We start from the raw sequence: 20,087 nt of genomic DNA on the forward strand, positions 1-20,087 counted from the left end.
GTGAATGCTACCAGTTTTTCCACGTTCCACCTACCTGCAGGACTCTTGTTGATGCAGAAATCACAGAGGCTAAGATATGATCAAGGAGGAGCTGCGGGAGCAAGATTGAAGCCAAGGGCCGGAAGATGGCCCTGGGGGACAGCAGCAGGTAGTGTGGTGAGAGTGAGTGAGGCGGTCCCAGCCCAGGACCTGCAGGTAGGAACTAGCTGAGTGGCTTTAGAGAGGGTGAGGAGCAGGAGGAGATGCCGTCTCGGGGGCGTGGACAGGAGAGAGATGCTGGCAGGAATGGGCCACAAGCCCAGGACCTCACGCTCAGCTTTGCGCGTGGAGAAACTCAACAGTACTCCTTCCCGCAGGCATAGGTACTCCGCCCCTTCTGCGGCCCCGCCCTCCAGCAGGCCCCGCCCCACCCGCGGCCCCGGCGCTGCGCGCAGTCGCGCCCGCGGCCCCTCCCCTCCTCGCCGGCGCGGCGCACTGCGCAGGCGCGGCCTGGCAGCTGGTGAAGCCGCAGCATCCCTGGCGCGGGCGTGTCCCAGCGGCTCTCCTCGTCCTCCTCCTTCTCGCCGTCCTCCTCGTCCTCGTCCTCCCGGGCGGCCGGCGCGATGGCAAAGCCGCTGACGGACGGCGAGAGGCGGAAGCAGATCAGCGTGCGCGGGCTGGCGGGGCTGGGCGACGTGGCAGAGGTGCGGAAGAGCTTCAACCGGCACCTGCACTTCACGCTCGTCAAGGACCGCAATGTCGCCACGCGCCGCGACTACTACCTGGCGCTGGCGCACACCGTGCGGGACCACCTGGTGGGCCGCTGGATCCGCACGCAGCAGCGCTACTACGAGCGCGACCCCAAGGTGAGGCGCGCCGGGGAAGAGGGCGCCCGCGGGGAGACGGCTGCAGGGTGGCTCGGACGGGGAAGCGTCCGCCTGCAATGCGGGAGACGCGGGCTCGGTCCCCGGGTGGGGAAGACCCTCTGGAGGAGGGCACGGCAGCCTAGTCCGGTGTTCCTGCCTGGAGAATCCCATGGACACACGAGCCTGGCGGGCTGCGGTCCGCGGGGTCGCAGAGAGTCGGGCATGACTGAGCGAATCTCTGTCTTTGTGTCTGTCCCGGCTGGAGAGACCTCGGTGAGGAGGGACCTCCGGGGTCGGGGGGAGAGACCCCCAGGTGAGAAGGGACCCCCCCCCCCGAGATGGGGAGAAACCCCGCACCCCCAGGTGAGGAGAGATCGCTGGGGTGGTGAGAGACTCACAGGGCGGAGAAGGACCTCTGGTGAGAAGAGACCCCAGTGAGGAGGGATCGACCACCCTTGAGATGGGGGGAGACCGTCCCCACCCCCTGCCCCGGGTAAGAGGGGACCCCTGGGTGAGGAGAGATCCCTGGTGAAGAGACTGGGTAAGGAGGGACCGCTGGGGTGAAGACACACAGACACACACAGACACACACACCCAGGTGAGGTGGCCCTGCACACACACACACACCCCCAGGTGAGGTGGCCTTGCACATACACACACACACACCCTGGGTAAGGCAGCCCTGCACGCACGTGCGCGCACGCACACACACACACACACACACCCTGGTGAGGCAACCCTGCACACGCATACACACACCCAGGTGAGGTGGCCTTGCACACACACACACACACACACACACCCAGGTTAGGTGGCCCTGCACATGCACACACACACACACCCTGGGTAAGGTGGCCCTGCACGCGTGCGCACACACACACACACACACCTGGGTGAGGTGGCCCTGCACACGCACACACACACACACCCCCTGGGTGAGGTGGCCCTGCACACAGCTTCGTCTGCACCTGCACACCACACGCTAAGCGCCTGAAGTCGAGCGGGGGGCCTGCTGTCCTGTGGTGGAGTTGGGGTCACTGGGAAGCCTCTGAGACTGAGGCCCTCAGGGATGGGCCCTGCCTTCCAGGAGCACACACCTGCTCTGGAGAACTTGTTTTAGCTGAAGGTTGGTAGACAGTAAGAAACTGTTGATTCTTTTTACATTTTATACAAGCATAGGTTTATGGTAGACGAGTACAAGGTGCACAAGAGAGAACTTGTTCATCACGTCCATTACTAACCGTGTTAAGAATGCAGGTGTCTGTCCTGCATCTTCTCCTGTTCTTAAATAAATATGCACACCTTTCAAAAGCATATTGAGTGTACGGTTTTGTGGCTCTTCTGTTTCATTCATCAACATTTGTAACACTTGTAGCTTTTTCAACAGCTTTCCAAGTAAATATGATTCTTCAGTATCATTGATAGTTTTCAGTCTGATGCATATGTCATAGGCTTGGCCAGGCCCCTGCTGCCAGTTTGTTTGCTTGGTTTTTTGGTTTTGTTTCTTACCTCTTGACCATGGAGCGTTTTACCCTTTCTTTTATACTACTGTAGAGTGAAAACTGATGAGGGAAGGACACACCTGTAGACCTAACACCAGTTTGCAAAGTTTGATTTGCAGTGGACACCTGGGCACTGGGCAGTTGCTTTGTTGATAGTATTTTTGTAGGGCGTTAAGAAATGTTTAATAATTGCTAAGTCTGAGATCGGTTGCTTTTCCAAGCTTTTTCTGGGGCACTCCTTTTTCTAAGAATAGTGGTAAAAAAGACAGATTTGTTAGAATACTAACCAGCCTCTTGGTGTTTAGTATGCAAGACAGTGAAGTCACACCAAATGGCTAAAACAGGTTATTTCAATAAGGGCTTGGGTCGACTTTGCCAGGGAAGCTGGCCAAGAGGCAGGACTCCCCCAGAATTCCCTGTTGGTGGCAGAGCTCCACTTTGCAATATCATTGTTATTCATGCAGCAGGTGACAAGCGACATCTCTGCCTGCACACTCAAGGGCATTTCCGGGCAGCTGAACCAGAATGTACCACAGCACCCAAGGGACCTGTTAAGAGTCTTTATTCTATGTTTAGATCCAAAAAAGACTGGTAATGGGCTCAGGGATTGCGGAAATAACCTTTCCTGAACAGGATTAAATTCCTCTAACAAAACAGGTTTGCTGATTCTCACTGATGGCTACGGTGGCCATAGGCATAAACATTCCTCTTTTAAGGAAACTATACAGCCTGTAAATGGAAGGTTGTTTGCCTCTCCTGGATAGGAAGGTCCTTTGAAAGTGGAAACTTCTAATTTAACTGCTTTGATCTGTCTGATCCATGTTGAAAATAGGCTCATCATCTCCTTTTCCTGCAAAAGTTACATGTTTGCTTATAAAGCTGGGGTCCCCAACCGTTTAGGGACCAGGGTCCGCTTTCATGGAAGACAGTTTTTCCACAGCCCCTGGTGGGGTGGGAGGGGATGGTTTCTGGATGATTCAAGCACGTTACATTTATTGTGCACTTTGTTTCTATTATTATTACATTAGCTCCGCCTCAGACCCTCAGGCATTAGATCTCAGAGGTTAGGGAACCCTGTTGGAAAGGATAAGAAACCCTGTTTTGTTAGAGGAATTTAATCCTGTTCAGAAAAGGTTACTTCCGCAATCCCTGAGCCCATCACCAGCCTTTTATGGATCTAAACATAGAATAAAGACTCTAACGGGTCCCTACGGTGCTATGGTACATTCTGGTTCAGCTGCAGGGAAATGCCCTTGAGTGTGCTGGCAGAGATGTAGCTTATCACTGCTATACCTCTGATCCCAGGAGGATCAGAGCATGAGGGAAGGTGGGAGGGCTTTGGCAGCCTGATGATCTAAACAAGAATCAGACTGCTTTTATTTAATATTTTTATTTACTTAAAAACAGTTATGCAGGTCCTTGTGATTACTGGAGACAAAAATTCGAAAACACAGATAAGCCAAAAGGATACATTTAACTGTAATCTCACCCCCTAGTGATAACAGTGTAAATGCTACAGATAGCTTGTGTTCCACATCTCTTTTTCTGGGCAGGTAGAGACACTTGTTTTTATTACACAAAATAGTGCAGTGCCATGCTGCACCTATTGTTTCGTAACTCTTTCAAGCATTCTATTTTTGGTAATAGTAGAAACAATTGAAGCTCAGTGCTCAGAGGAAGAGTTTTCAAATAAGCTGCCTGGCCAAGCAGCAAGTCAAAATATCTGGCTAAAATTTAAGAGGTCTGTACTTGGCAGGACTCAGCGCTTAATTCTAAAGAGACTCCAAGAGACTGAGGAGATGGGGAGGTCAGGACTCCACTCCAGACTCGGGGACGGAAAGGAGCTGGGTGGTAAGGGATGGCTCACACAGATCCAAGCCCCTCAAGGCCTGGCTTTACCACTCAGATTGTTCCACCCTGGGCTGGGGTAGGTTTCTTTCTTGGTCTCAGTTTTTTCATCTTTAAAATGAGGAAGGTCAAGCTAGGGAATCCATTTCTGAGTCCCTTTCCTTTCTAAAACATCATAGTTTTGTGTTTGCTGGTAAAATGTTTCCATTTTACATTGACATTCCGTCCAAAAAGAATTTGAGAATGCTTGAGCAAGACATGACACAGGGGCTTCCCTGGCAGTCCAGTGGTTAAGAATTCGCCTGCCAATGCAAGGGACACAAATTTGATCCCTGGTCTAGGAAGATTCCACATGCTTCTGAGCAGCTAAGCCTATGTACCACAACAACTGAGCTCATGTGCAGCAACTGCTGAAGCCCAAAGTCCCTAAAGCCTGTGCTCTACAAGAGAAGCCACTGCAACGAGAAGCCTGAACACCACAACAAAAAAGACCCAGCACAGCTAAAAACAACAAATAAATAATTTTCTAAAAAAGATACGATACAAAAGGCTCACCTTCATAGAAGACCTCAAAGAGAAAGTTGGGGCAAAAGACAGTAAGGGTAGGAAAGTGGATTAAGTTCAGGTGTAAACTCAGGACACAAAATGCCAACCTAAGTTCTGGCAACCAGAGCACATGGCAGGTTATGCCTAGTTATGGGAGTCCTCAGTCTCTACTAGAGATTCTGGAATGGGCAGGTGGGAGATTTCTTCCATGGATATCTAGAGAAGACATTGTACAAGGTGGACAGCTGGCCTGATGGCACCCCTGCAGTGGATGGACTGGTCAGTTTCCCATGGCTCCTTCCTCATGAGCTCTTGGCATAACCATCATGGTAGACTAAGAAAAGGCGCTCTACCACTGGGCCCAAGCTCCTGTCTTAAATGTTTCTAGTAAGATAATCATAAAGAATACAGTCAATCTTATGGTTTTACTGGATTTGGGAATTGAAGGAAGATAATCTGGAGCAGTGTTTTATACCCTTGGCTGCCCACAAGCCCCACTTCTGAACTTCTGTCCTAATAAGGCAGGAGTGGGACCAGCACTGAGATCTTTTTGACCCAGGCAGCGGTTCTGATGTGTTTGCTGTGTTTGCACTCTGTGGTTCTGGTTGTGGCTGTGGTGTTCTGATGTGTTTGCACTCATCTGTGTGAACTTGATCTTGTATCCTGTGGACAAGCCTCCCTGATAGCAGAGAGCTCAGAGTTATTTTCTGTGGCCAGAAGCTGGGGAGGGGCAGGCGGTTCGTGTTGCTGATTACCCTGACAGCTTGCAGAGCAGAAGGTCGGGTGAAGCCATTGTCTATGAGATGGGGAAACTGTGTGTGTGTGCCACGATTTCTCATAGAAGGCCGCCTAACCTCTGCTCCTGCAGGCTGTGATGGTTCATTTTCTGTGTCAGCTTGGCTGGGCTATGGTGCCCAGATATTTGGTCCAGTGTTAATGTGGATGTTTGTTTGAAGGTGTTTTCTGACTAAATGTGAGAGTAACGTTTGGTCAGTGGATTTTGAGGAAAATGGTATCTTCTGTAATGTAGGTGGGCCTCTATTCACTTGAAGGCCTGAACAGAGCAAAGACTGACACCCCATTTTGAGTCCAAATGCCACTCCTCCATGCCTCACCTCGCCAGATTTCGGTCTTGGACCTCCGTGATTATGTGACCCAGCTCCTTAAAATAAGTCTCTGTGTGTATGTCCTGTAGATTCTGTTTCTCTGGAGAGCCCAAGCTGCTGTGGATGGCAGGCCCCTTATATTCTTATGAAATGTTGTAACCCATCTCACTTCTGCATCCCATCCCTTTTTAGATGATTTTTTTAAATTTATTTTTTGATTGCATCCCATGACATACGGGATGTTAGACCCCCCACCAGGGATCGAACATCTGTGCCCTACATTGGGAAGGTAGAGTCTGCATCACTGGACACCCAGAGAAATCCTTGATGATTTTTTAAATGTTTATTTTACATGATTTGAGACTTTCAAAAGTTGCAAGAATGATGTGAGAATTCCCATATGGTCTTTATCCGAATTCCCCATTTTTAACTTGTTTGTTATATCCTTCTCTCTTTATACATACATTTTTTTTTTCCTGTGAACCATTTGAAAGTAAGTTTTAGACTTGATAACCAACCTTTCCCTCTAAAAACTCAAATATGTGATTGGAAAAAAATCAGGGGACTCCCTCATACTAGCAGAGGACTTAGAAAAAACTTGGGGTGTTCACACCATCACAGTGTTGTCACCTGCAGACCTTACTCAGCTTTGTTGGTTGTCCCACTGATAAGAAATACAAGTAAGAAGACTGAGAGGACTTTATGCATCTTTTCAGATATACGGCCTTCCCCACCCTACCCCCACCCCCTCATTAAGCAGAGCAGGCTCTAACCCATATGGAATCCCATATATTTTAAGACCCGAAGCAGGTAAGCAGCAGGCAATAGATGGTTAGCTTTTTCTACCTTGTAGAGAAGGGGGTTCTTAGACTATGGTGAAAGGGCAGGAGAAATGAATACAGAAATTTAGAAAGGTGATTGGATGACAGAAAGGTTTCGCTAGATCTTCTGGAGTGGGAATTACATATAATCTCAGTTTTAGCTGAGTGTCTTTTCTCAGCCTTGAAACATCACTTCAAGGTGAAAGTAGCTCTGTTTACCGGGCTTCCCAGGTGTTGCTAGTGGTAAAGAACCTGCCTGCCAATGCAGGAGACATAAGAGACATGGGTTTGATTCCTGGGTCGGGAAGATTCCCTGGAGGAGGGCATTTCAACCCACTCCAGTATTCATGCCTGGAGAATCCTATGGACAGAGGAGCCATAGGGTCGCAAAGAGTCGGACACGACTGAAGTGACTTAGCAGGCACACACAGCTCTGTTCACAATACTGAGTCATAATGCTGAGTCACAGGTGGAGCTTGACGTGGTCCAGATCACTTAAGATAAATTGATCAGGCTCTGGCTATCAGTCAGTGACAAGGAGGCCTCCGTGACTGTCTGGCTCTGGGATGGGCTGAGTGGACACTTCGTAGATAGGGCTTAGCAGCGTGTGAGGTAGACGGCCCAGGACTATAAAATTGACATCATGGAGCGCAAAGAGAATCTGTTCCCTGCAGAACTAAATGATCTCTAAGATCCCTGCAGGTTCTCATATCCTGTAATTTTATCCTATTTTACATTTCCCAGATTTACTTTGAGCAAACAGACCTGCGTTCTAATCCTAGGTAACAGTACCTAAAGTGAAAAAAAAAAAAAAAAAAGAAGAAGAAGTTTGTGGTCTACATTGAGACACAGCCTGCCAGTTAGGGGAAACCAAGAGTCCTTGGGATTTCACTCCAAAGGAGTGTGCTGAGTGTGACTTTGTAGGTTGGACCCTAAGACGTCTGGTAGATACCACCCTTCCTCCTCATGCGAGCAGAGTTGTGGTTTTATATAGAAAGCCATTTCCTCCAGAAAGCCCCTGGGACGCAGTGGGGTGGACGTGGAGATGTGCTCAGGACAGGAGTGAGCCTCAGCTCTCTGGCCAGTTGGGGGGCCACCCCCCTCCACAGCAGCTCTCCTCTTGCAGTGGGATAACAAACACGAGGGGGCCTCAGTGGCTTTGGAGAGGCCGGGGGGGTGCCCACTGGAGCTGACCTGTGTGTTGGGTCAGTGATCAGTGTCCCTGTGTCATGTCAGGGCCAGTTCTGTCTGGCAGCAGCCTCTCTATGCTGGGAGAGGGCAGCTGGTGAGTTAAGGTGACAGGAGACTGTGCGGCTGCATGTTCCTGGCACAGATAGAATCGGGTTCTTGGTGGTGGAGAAGTGGATTGCCCCAGTTTGTACCCAGCTTCATTGCCCTGAGTGTTGAGAAAGTTCTTTGTTTCTTCTCCTGCAGAGCGTTCAGACCCTGCTGTTAAACAAGGGCTCTGAACACACTTTTAGGAGAGGGAGAAGAAATTGGAGATCTCAGAAAGCCCAGTTCTATTGTTATTAATCTCAGTTCTATAGAGAGCAAAATGAGGCTGTACCTATTTACATTAAACTCCATGTTCATAGAGTTCATTAACTCCTAAGACTCTTTGTGAAGTTACTCCATAGTGTCCGACTCTTTGTGACCCCATGGACTGTAGCCTACCAGACTACTCCGTCCATGGAATTTTCCAGGCAAGAGTACTACAGTGAGTTGCCATTTCCTTCTCCAGGGGATCTTCCCAACCCAGGGATTGAACCCGGGTCTCCCGCATTGCAGGCAGATGCTTTACCATCTGAGCCACCAGGGAAACCCCCTAAGACCCTTTAGCAGATTAATATGCTATATAATATTTGCATTGATCATGTTTTCATCTGTTTTTGTCGAAGAGCTTTGTTGATGCTTTTCTCTGATGTTACCTGTTGGGGTGGGCTCAGCATGTAATAAATAAACCCAATTGATAAAAAAATCAAGGCTGCCTCTAGGCCATATAACACTTGTTACAGCCGTATTGCAGAGAAGGAATGCAGCCAAAAGGTTCAGTGACCTAGTTCAACCCCGAAGGTGACCCCCCAGAGGTATGTGGCAAGGTTAAGGGGTTCCTGCTGTTCTCAGGCTCCAGGAGATGAGTGTCTGGTCCTCAGTCAGCACCCCTGAGCTGGGAGGCCCTTTCCAGGATTGCAAAGATGGTGCTAGGACACTGGGCTGGGCCTGGAGGGCTGTGGGCTCACAGCAGCAGAGTTTGGGGCCAGCAAGTATTGGCCTTTTGCAGGTGAGCCCCCAGGCTTTTTCTTGGACCAAGCCTGTGCCCTCAGCTGTTTTTTGTTTGTTTTTTCCAGAATTACCACCTGTTCTACAGGTTCCACACCCCTCCCCGAAAATCTGGCCTGGTGAGGGGCCCAGCATTGCTGAGTCCAGGGTGGACATGGTGCTCTCAGGGACATAAAGGGACCAGGTCACCCCATCTGCCGGGGAAGGAGCCAGGATGGGACCCAGTCTGTGTGGTTCAAATGCCATCAACCAGCTTCTCAAGAGCCTTCAGTTTTAATGGTTTCACGCCAGACTATCTTAAGGAAACTGAGGAAAGCAAAATCAACATGTGTGGTGAAGTTATAAAAGTACTCCTCACTCAGGCAGAAACAGCAGCAGAAAACAAGGCACCGCCCCTGAGACCAGAGCTCCAGCCAGGCGGGGCCTTCGGAGGTGCCTGGCACAGGGCTGACCCTGGTCGGTCCCTTCTGAGTGGGGACAGTGCTTGGGGGACCCCAATGCCATGCTGTCCCTGCTGTCCTTTTGTGCAGGGGGCCACAGGAGACTCTCCCGGGCCTGTTTGCAGAACTAAGTACGCTGATGAACCCTGGACACCTGTGTTCAACTTGGGAGGAAAGTGGAAGAGATTCAAAGATTTTAAGTCTGATTGCAACATTTTATGCCTCAGCACCCATCTCTTAGGAAAAGAGATAATCAAGCTATTTTCCTAGTGCTGGTTAAAAGTTGGAAAGATCAAACTACAACTTTAAAAATACATATTTGTATGAATAGTTACAGGCAAAATGAAAGCATCTCAACCATATCCCTGACCTGCCAACTTCTTATAAAACCTCTCGGGAGAACCCCAGAAGGAGTTCGGTGGGGGAAAATGCCCCTTGTGTGTGCCTGGGAGAATGTTCACTCGCTCAGACCGCTAGATGCTGTCATCTCGGTGTGTTTGCCTATTGGTTACCAAGCCCCGTGGGAACCCATATACTAATAAATCAGTTCAAGTGTAGGGTAAATACTGTCCAGGACAATGAAAGGTCAGGAAGAGGCAATGGGCCGTGAACAGCAGTGATGGCCGTGGTGGGTAGAGAGGAGCTTGTTACACCATGATGAGTCTGTGATTTAAAGGACACAGGAATGTGGATGGGAATATTGAAGCCAGGCATTCATATAATCAAAAAACGTGGAAGGCTGTCTGAGACTGAAATCTGTTTTTTTTTTTTTTTTTTTGTATGCATGCATGTTCTTTTGATTTGTAGATTTGATATGTATGGAAAGTTTTTTTAAATTATATTTTTTAAAAGTACGTTTCTTTATTTGGCTCCACTGGGTCTTAGTTGTGGCATTCAGGATCTTTTTAATTGTGGCCTGTGGGATGTGGTTCCCTAACCAGGGATCAAACCTGGGCCCCCTGCATTGGGAGCGTGGAGCCTTAACCACTGGACCACCAGGGAAGTCCCCCCAAGGCCTTACTCTGGATGACAGGAAGCAGCATGGAGGTCCCGTATAGGAACAGGACTCTGTGGGCCGGATCTCAACTCTGCCGCTGCCTTCCGTGGCCCATTGGGTGGTTGTAGCGGGGGCAGACAGCCCCAGGCACGGGAAGCATTGGAATCCTGCATGATCCCCAGCAAGTGTTGGTGGTCATCTTTTCTTATATACAAAAGTTTATCTCTCAGTCCCCCAAAGCCAGCAAATAGGCAGCAGGTGGAAATAGGCAGACATGTCCATCTGTCTGTCCCACTGTGTTGGCCGTGCTGTTGGCGCTGAGTGCCCAGTGCAGGTGTCAGGAGCCAAGCGCAGACAGGACTTCGTCTGTCCTGGGGGTCAGTTCCCCACCACCGCCCTGTCCCACCTCCCTGCCCTTGGGGGAGGTTCCTTTTTGTCCCCTGGGGGACTCCAGAAGGGCAGTGCACAGAATCTGCTTTTGAAGGACCCTCCCTGGGGGGCAGCCCCTGGAAAGGTGAGGTTGGCCAAGGCCGAAGGGAGGGAGCCCATTTTAGGGGTGCAGGTAAGTGCAGTGTTGGCTGAGTGCAGCCTCTCAGAAGGTCCGCTCTGCACTGGGATCTTCACGTACGTGGGGCTGAACCAGCTGTCTCAGATGCCTCCTCTTGCTCCCTTAGCGCATCTACTATCTGTCCCTGGAATTCTACATGGGCCGCACCCTACAGAACACGATGGTGAACCTGGGCCTCCAGAATGCCTGCGATGAAGCCATCTATCAGGTGTGGTCCTTGGGGCCGGGCTGCTGGGGTGGCCTCCTGTCGGCACCTAGCCTTAATCCAGGCCCTGCGGAGGCGAGTGCTGCCGTCTGGGACCGAACGCTCGGGCATGAAGGAGGATGGGTGGTGGGTGACGCGCCTTTTCAAGGAGAGAAAGTGAGGCCTAGATGGGAGCTAATGCGCGGAGGGCAGAGACGGGGGCAGGTTTTGATGCTGAAACTCGAAGCTTCTAGACCATTGCACATCACATGCCCACCCCACATGGCAGAAATGCCTGATATCGTTCCATTTCTCTTTACTTTATTGAGCTGGTGGCCCACCTCCAGCTCCACTCTCCCACCCTAAAGACACTTGTCCTGCACCTGCTTGTAAAATTGACCTTCTCTCCTACTCGGAATTGTTGTTGTTCAGTCGCTAAGTCATTGACAACTCTTTGCAACCCCATGGGCTGCAGCATGCCAAGCTTCCCTGTCCATCACCAACTCCTGGAGCTCACTCAAACTCATGTCGATCAAGTTGGTGATGGCATCCTATCATCTCATCCTCTGTTGTTGCCTTTTCCTCCTGCCCTCAATCTTTCCCAATATCAGGGTCTTTTCCAATGAGTTGACTCTTTGCATCAGGTGGCCGAAGTATTAGAGCTTCCATGGACAGAGGGGCCTGGTGGGCTATAGTCTATGGAGTCGCAAAGAATGGGACACGACTGAGTGACGAATACAAGCAATAGAAAATACAGGGAGGCATGGGTCTTCTTAAACATTGTACATTTTTTCCCCCTAAAATGCTGTTTCACTTGCTGCTTAGCTTTTAGTTAAGCTTGTGTTGGGGAGATTTCCATGATGGTGGAACTTGAGAATCTCAGGCACATGTTGGCAGTGTCTGCCTTTTAGGCAGGACGTGGGTACCAGAGGCTGTGAGCTGGAGTGTTGATGGTGCAGGGCTGGACGGCCTCCTCCCCAGGCTCCCCAGTTACAATGCAGTGTGAAAATAAAACACGCGAGACTTCCACAGGTTAAGACTTGACCTTCCAATGCAGGAGGTACCAGGAGCTAAGATCCCACATGCCTCATGGCCAAAAAAGCATAAAACAGAAGCAATATTGTAACACGTTCAATAAAGACTTTTTTAAAATGTTCAAAAAAGAAAAAAACATCCCAGTGCTCCATCACCCCAGGCTCCAGTTCCAGAGCGGGTTCCGCTAAAAACTAGAAATTCAGAAGCCACTCTCTCCTGAGTGTGCTATCAAGGACATACTTAAAATTATAGGAAAGTTTAAATATACATGGAAATTGACTGCTATGATGAACGTCTTCACACACCATCATCACCTGGCTTCCCCAGTCCTCAAGCCCAAGTCATGGCTGGTCTTATTTCCCGTATAACCCCACCACTCCCAAGTTGTTTAAGAGCTAATATCAAATGTCGTAATAGTTCACATGTAAATATTTCACTCGATGTTTCTTTTCTTTTTCTTTGGCCAAGCTGCACAGCTTTGCCAAACTCCTGTATCCCTCACTATCTCCCAGAGTTTGCACAAACTCATGTCCATTGAGTTGGTGATGCCATCCAACCATCTCATCCTCTGTCATCTCCTTTCTCCTCCTGCCCTAAGTCTTTCCCAGCATCAGGGTCTTCTCCAGTGAGTCAGCTCTTTGCATCAAGTAGCTGAAGTTCCTATTTTATAAATAAGTTCATTTGTACTATTTTTTGGTTTCCACATATAAGCAATATCACATAGTAGTTGTCTTTCTCATCTGGCTTATTTTGTTTAGTATGATAATCTCTAGTTGCATCCATGTTGCTGCAAATGGCACTATTTTGTTCTTTTTTATGGGTGAGTAATATTCCACAGATACACACCACATCTTCTCCATCCATTCATCTTTCCATGGACATTTAGGTTGTTGTTTCCATGTCTTTGCTATTGTGAAGAGTGCTGCAACAAACATCAGGGGGTGCATGTGCCTTTTCAAGTTAGAGTTTTCTTCTGATTGATATATGCCTAGGAGTAGGATTGTGGGATCATATGATAGTTCCCTTTTTAATTTTTTGAGAAACCTCTGTACTATCCCAATGGCTGTACCAATTTACATTCTCACCAGCAGTGTAGGAGCGTTCCCTTCTCCCCACATCCTAACACCAAATTTTTTTTTTTACTTTTTCAACCACTTTGTTATTTTTTTTATTTTAATTGGAGGCTAATTACTTTACAATATTGTAGTGGTTTTTGCCATACATTGACATGAATCAGCCATGGGCTAACTGCAAATTTTAATGTTGCATTCTCAAGTCTAATAGAAAGCAGACTCTAACCTCTGATTGCTATAAGCTCACAGGGTTTAAATATCTTTCTACCTATTACTTGAGGGAAAATATGAAGTACTATTAAAATGTTACCTCTGTTTCTATTCACAGTTGGGACTGGACTTGGAAGAACTGGAGGAAATAGAAGAGGACGCTGGCCTGGGGAATGGGGGCTTGGGGAGGCTGGCAGGTAACCCCGGCCCCTGTCCAGAACAGGCTTCTCCTGACACAGTGCTTGGTCAGTGAGCAGCACACAGCGAGGCCAAGGTCAGCCGTGCTCCCAGCGCTGGCCTGTCGGGGCAGACTGGTCCCTCAGAGTGGATGGGACAGTGTGTCCTCCAAGTCGAAATCTTTGCCACCAGTAGGAAGAAAAAAATGCAGCTTATGCTATTCTCTTTCATACAAGGGGTGCTTCATAATTATGGAGACCAGACTTGCCAATCCTGGGGACCTGGTGCAGAGAGGTTTCTGACATACCTACCACCTTCCTGATTGGGAGGAAGACAGAGGGATAGAATCACACACATTTACGAACGCAGCCCAACTTAAAGCACCTGCTCCTGCCTTATTGCAATGAGCTGACTGCCCTGAAGAGGCAGAGCTGTTCCTCTCGTAGCTATCGCTCTCTTCTCACCCAATTTGAGAGCAGCCTCAGTTTGGTGGTTTTTTCGTTTGGGGTATTTTTCCCCCCTTGTTTTAATTATTTTTGCTGACCTTTATGGGGTGAAGGAGCTGGGTTAAGAACTCGGAAGTGGAAGCAGCAGTCCCAGTGAGGCTGGATCGCACTGTGTCCTGCTGGGCTCTTGGGCCCAGAGCTTCTGGAGCAGAAAGGACCGATTCTGTGCCACCCTGGAGTGTGTGGGGCCCCAGAGTTTACAGTACCATGCGATGGCCCCGCCTGCCCCTTCTGAGAGGCATCCTCCTGTGAAGGGAGCAAATGCCCTAACATTGATCTGTGTGTGTGTGTGTGTTTATGTTTTCAGAATCCAAGTTAAATTCTGCAGACATTATAAGTGCAGCATATGTTTCTGGCAGATGAAACATCCCACAGATCTTCACCCTTGGCCGGGTCTGCCCCACATCCGGGGAAAGGCCCTGTGCACCCCACTTGAGGGCAGCAACGGTGTTTGGAGATGGGCTGAGTTTGGCCGTGTCCTTTGTGTTCGTCCCCCTTCCCACGCCCTTAAGTAGTCCCCACACTGATGCTGTTTTGGCCGTAGGCTCTCAGGTCGAAGAGCCTCAGCAGTGGCCCAGCAGCCTCAGCCTTTCCTTTTCATGAGACCTGAGGCCAACAGGTCCCCACGGAGCCACTGCCTGCCACCCTGGGGGCTGCCCCTCCACCACGGGGGTCTGCTTGCCTCGGTGTCCGGGCCTGGGCTCAGAGGCCTCGGATCTGCTGACTGTCCCTGTGTTTGGACTTCCAGCCTGCTTCCTTGACTCGATGGCCACCCTGGGCCTGGCGGCGTACGGCTATGGGATCCGCTATGAGTTTGGGATTTTCAACCAGAAGATTGTCAATGGCTGGCAGGTGGGTGTGGTTTTCTTCCTCCGCTCACTTGTGGCCCTCGGGCACACAAGAAAGTAACCAGGCACTGTCGGATCTGCTTCTGGACTTTCTGCTCCTCCAGGGAGGCTATGTTCCGGCCCTGGGCAGAGTGGAGGAGGCAGGGGGTCAGTGCTGAGGGCCCCGGGCGCTCCGTGCTCTGCGTGCTGTCCCCTCGGTCAGCAGGGCCTGTCACCTGTGCGTTCTCATTGCACGTGGCTTCTGTGTGGCGACAGGACATCTGGAGGGCTCGGGCCAGAGCCTGGCTGGGCCTCTTGTATTTGGGAAGATGCTGCTTCTGCAGACAGCTTGTGGTCCTCCGCAGAGGGGACAAGGCTCTGACATTTGAATCTCACTGATGTACAGGAAAGGAACACCTTCCTGCCACCAGGAAGTCAAAGGCAGGACCAGTTCTGTGATGAGTGTCTGCCTGCTCTAGGCAGAAGGGTCTCACCTTCTGTGGAGTCCTGAGAGAGGGACTCGGGAAGCAGTAACCTGAGCCACGTCACTGTCCCCAACCACGACTCAAATGCTCCTTCTTGGGACTTCCTTCCTTTCTGTCTCTGTGACTTGGCTGTCCTGGACGTGTGGTGTAGACAGAGCCGTCTTTCTTTTGTGCCCTGACTGTCCTGGTCACGTCGTGTAGATGGAGTCACATGGTGCGTGGACTCTGAGTAACATCTTGAGGTTTGTCAGTGTGCCTCAGGACTTCTCCCTTTTACTGCTGAATTCAAGCCATTCTTAATGTCTTTTTATTTAGATCTATTCTGCATTTTATATGAATTTTTTTAATAGTCCAAAAGTGAAAGTGAATGTTGCTTAGTCGTGTCTGACTCTTTGCAACCCCATGGACTATACAGTCCCTAGAATTCTCCAGGCCAGAATACTGAAGTGGGTAGCCTTTCCCTTCTCCAGGGGATCTTCCCAACCCAGGGATTGAACCCAGGTCTCCTGCATTGCGGGTGGATTCTTTACCAGCTGAGCCACAAGGAAAGCCCAAGAATACTGGAGTGGGTAGTCCATCCCTTCTCCAGTGGATCTTCCCCACCCAGGGATCAAACCAGGGTCTCCTGCATTGCAGGCAGATTCTTTACCAGCTGAGCTACCAGGGAAGCCCTAATAATCCGAAGCATTGACTTTTTGTTTTTTTTTTTTGAAACATTCACTTTTAAACGAGAGCCTTGACCAGAATTGGGAATCTTTACCTTGTAAATCAACTGCAGTTGTGTTTCCATGCTGGGGCTCATCGTCTGGGTGGCGTGGTGGTGCAGGTGGAGGGCGGGGTCCACTGGTGCCCAGGTCCGCCGCCCCTGCCCTCACCTGCCACCTGCCCTCACCTGTCGCCCCCCCCCCCACCTGCTGCCCCCCAACCTGTTGTTCCCACCTCACCTGCCACCCCTTCAGGTGGAGGAGGCCGATGACTGGTTGCGCTACGGGAACCCCTGGGAGAAGGCGCGGCCGGAGTACATGCTGCCCGTGCACTTCTACGGGCGCGTGGAGCACAGCCCCGAAGGCGTGCGCTGGCTGGACACGCAGGTACCACAGACACTTCCTGGGGTTGGGGGCTGAGCACAGGGACCCTCGACTTACCTCGTGTCGGGGGCTTCCGTTGGGGCTTCCCTGTGGGAGCTGCCTCCCCACATACTTGGTCGGGATGGTTCAGACCCCGACCGTGAAGCTACCTCTGCCGTTTAACAGGAGCCATGTTTCAGGGTGTTTTGTGGTGAGGAAGTTGGTGCTGGGAGGGGCTGGGCACTGCGGGGGGGTGGGGGTGGGGTGAGAACAGCTCCGCATCCCGGAGGCCGGGACTCGCTCACCATGTAGCCCTGGCTCTCAGTAGGGTCTCCCGGTGCAGCTTACCGATTATTTGGAGCCATCAGCGCCCTGGGCAGGGAGCCCTGGGTGGATGTCGCAGAACGGAGCACCCCCACCCAGCTGGGCCCTAGTAGGGGGACCAGGGCAGGAACACCAGGCGCTGGAGGAGCATGGTGCTGGCCCCGGTGGGCACACACACTGAGTTCCCCCGGCTCAGAGATGGGAGGGTCAGAGGAGGGCTTTGTGGGGGGCGGAGGGGGGGATAGTTTGCAGTGAGTAAGAAAGAGTCCACTGTCCAGTGATCTGGGCAGATGAGCAAAAATAGGGCAAGCCTGTGAGTCACAGGTATTCTTGTGGGCTGTCCAGATTTGAGTCTGAACTGGGACTCAGGCCAGGCAGGCTGGCAGCCCAAGATGCCAAAATAAGTTGTATTTAATTTTAAAAAGTGGGGAAGGGGTCTGGTCTTCTAGGTGTGTGTGTCTGTAGAAGATGAGTGGACGAAGGCCTGGAGACCCCAGCGGGATGCGATGAGGGCCTTCCCGTGGGCCTGGGCCGTGGAGAGGGCTGGAGCAGTTTGCAGATGCTTCGCAGGATTGGTCAAGGCCAGGGTCGGGGACAGGGTTGGGGGGAGATGGAAAGGAAGGATGAGGCTGGGGAATAGCCCCCCACCCAGTCCTTTGTGGCTCTGGGAGCTGCCTTCACACCCTGAAGCCACCCTTGGAAGTGGACCTGAGTGTGAGCAGCCCCACAGGAGGGCCCAAGGGCAGCGGGGACCCAAGGCAGGGGCGCCTCTGTCAGCTAGAGCAAACTGGTGCTTCCGGGCACACGGGGATGGGGAGAGGGGAGCATGCAGGCTGCCTTGGTTTGCTGAAGTTCGAGGCCAAGGCCACAGGAGGAGTCTCCATAGATGTGGGGCGTGGTCAGAAACAGCGGCTATGTGTGGGGAGAGGCTAAGTGAGTCCCGAAATCGAAGTCGCCCACGCAGAGTTGAGGGACGAGAGGGTGGGCGTGGAGGGCGGAGGCCGGGGACGCAGGAGGAGGGGCTGCCCAGGACCCGGTGACCGTGGACACCGGCGTGGAAGGTAGAGCTGGAGGAGGCCTAGAGAGCGGTCGGTGGTGTTCGGGCCAGGAGGAGAGAAGCCAGAGGCGGGCGGGCGGCAGCCACCAGCGGGCGGCTGCTTCTGTGAGGGAGCCACCCCAGCCTTGGGGGGCACTGCCCAGGTTGGGGACCACGCTTTCCCTTGGCAGGTGGTGCTGGCCATGCCGTATGACACCCCAGTGCCGGGCTACAAGAACGACACCGTCAACACCATGAGGCTGTGGTCTGCCAAGGCGCCCAACGACTTCAAGCTCCACGACTGTGCGTCCCTTCCTGTCCCCACCTGGGGCCTGATCCCACACCGACCCTGGCTGCACTCACAGCCCATGGGGCTCCCCAGCGCGGGAGGACTGAAGGCGGGTTTCCCCGTGAGCCTTAGGCTTCCCAGGGACCCTGCGTCCTCCCGAAAGAGCCAGGGCCTGGGGCTGGGAGAGGCCAGGCAGCAGAGCAACCGTGGGGCGCCTTCTGCTCGGGAGCGCTTGTCCTCAGACCCATCAGGGCGCTTGGGAGCCTGACAGGCTCGCAGATCCTGACCCTGCTCTCTGCCCTCAGTCAACGTGGGCGGCTACATCGAGGCGGTCCTGGACCGGAACCTGGCCGAGAACATCTCCAGAGTCCTGTATCCCAACGACAACGTGAGCAGCTGCTATGGCACCGGGGGGAAGGGGGCTCTCATCTGTGCTGCCTCTCAGTGCGGGAAGCTGGGCTCCATCAGGGCCCCCGTGCGCCTCACAGTGGTCTCAGCTGACCTCCCGAGAGTGAGGATAGACACGGCATCCCCGACGGCGCCCAGGAGCCCCTGGCCTCACACCTCCAGTCCTCCCCGTAAAGACAGGGCCGCGGAGCCCTCGGACCTCACCTGCTGCCAGAGTCTGCTCTTCAGCGCCTGGTGTGGCTCCCTAAGAAGCAGGGGGTGCACTTGTCGGGTGGGGCCGGCAGTGCCTGTCATGCAGTGATGCCTTGAGACCCACATGGTCATGGTTTGAAAAGCTCTTTGTAGGCGTTTCCCCACATGCGAGATGGGGATCTCAGCCACATGCTCCATGGCAGATTCTTAGCAGACGAGCCCTTAGGGTTTGCCCAGCTCAGTGGGTGTGGTTTCTTATTTTACCAGCGAAATATGTGCACGCAGCAGCACAAGGCCCTGGGCTGAAGGGCCCACAGTCTAATGCCCCCACTCCCCATCCCACCCCCCAAGATTGCAAGCAGAGGCTCCCACTTCAGGCATGAGGCCTACAGAAGCCCACACCCCGGAGGTTGTGTTCCTGGCCTTGGCCCCTGGCAAGGCGCTGTGACCCCATCCTGGCTGCCCGTGCACTCCCTCCGTGTCTGAGGGTCACCTGGCCTTGGCCCCAGATCTGGGCTGGACCCCAGCCTGGCCCCACCCTGGGTTGGGGGCCCCAGGGCCCGAGGCCAAGACTGAGCCCAGACATGTCCTCCGGGCGTGTCCGCAGTTCTTTGAAGGGAAGGAGCTGCGGCTGAAGCAGGAGTACTTCGTGGTGGCCGCCACCCTGCAGGACATCATACGGCGCTTCAAGTCGTCGAAGTTTGGCTGCCGCGACCCTGTGAGGACCTCCTTCGAGACGTTCCCAGACAAGGTGCGTGTACAGAGGGCCAAATGGGGAGCCAAAGCTGGGCCATTTCTGGGCGGGGCCTCCTCCTTACAGCCGTGGTGGGCCGGGCCGGGCCGGGCGGGCAGCAGCTTGGCAGCCTGGGTCTCCATGTCCCCGGGGACTGGGCCTGGGATGCTGTGAAGGGCCCCGTCGGGCAGAGCAACCAGATGGCAGGCTCAGTGGAGAGGCCAGCTGCCCGCATCCGCCAGGCAGGAGCAGCGTTCTGAGGTGACCTGCTCCCTGCTCCTCGGCCAGGGACCTGCTCCCTGCTCCTCCATACTGGGACCCGGAGCCCATGCCGCGCTGTCCACTGGCCGCGGCCGGCCCTGTGACCAGGCTCCGCAGGTGGGCAGCTGAGGACCCCAGTTCTGCACAAGCAGTTGGGAGGACTGAAGGGGTCGCTCTGTGTCAATGCAGGTGGCCATCCAGCTGAACGACACCCACCCGGCCCTCGCCATCCCCGAACTCATGCGGATCCTGGTGGACGTGGAGAAGGTGGACTGGGACAAGGTGAGCACCGAGCCTGAGGGCCTGGCACGGGGTGAGCTCCGCGCC

At 52.6% G+C, this 20,087-nt stretch overlaps 1 protein-coding gene across 1 annotated transcript in view; it reads left to right on the plus strand.

Annotated features, from left to right (window-relative positions):
• Window positions 1-475: 475 nt before the first annotated feature.
• The window catches only part of PYGB (glycogen phosphorylase B), a 34,135-nt gene continuing 14,523 nt past the window's right edge, over window positions 476-20,087 (plus strand). Inside the window, exons 1-9 of the mRNA XM_043882725.1 lie at window positions 476-845; window positions 11,060-11,161; window positions 13,574-13,652; window positions 14,887-14,990; window positions 16,410-16,541; window positions 18,069-18,180; window positions 18,472-18,554; window positions 19,374-19,517; window positions 19,950-20,042. Of these exons, the coding sequence (XP_043738660.1) occupies window positions 603-845; window positions 11,060-11,161; window positions 13,574-13,652; window positions 14,887-14,990; window positions 16,410-16,541; window positions 18,069-18,180; window positions 18,472-18,554; window positions 19,374-19,517; window positions 19,950-20,042 (1,092 nt within the window). The 5' untranslated portion in view covers window positions 476-602. The remainder of the gene's footprint in view (window positions 846-11,059; window positions 11,162-13,573; window positions 13,653-14,886; window positions 14,991-16,409; window positions 16,542-18,068; window positions 18,181-18,471; window positions 18,555-19,373; window positions 19,518-19,949; window positions 20,043-20,087) is intronic.

Source organism: Cervus elaphus, chromosome 23 (genome assembly GCF_910594005.1).
Source record: "Cervus elaphus chromosome 23, mCerEla1.1, whole genome shotgun sequence".
NCBI lineage: Eukaryota > Metazoa > Chordata > Mammalia > Artiodactyla > Cervidae > Cervus > Cervus elaphus.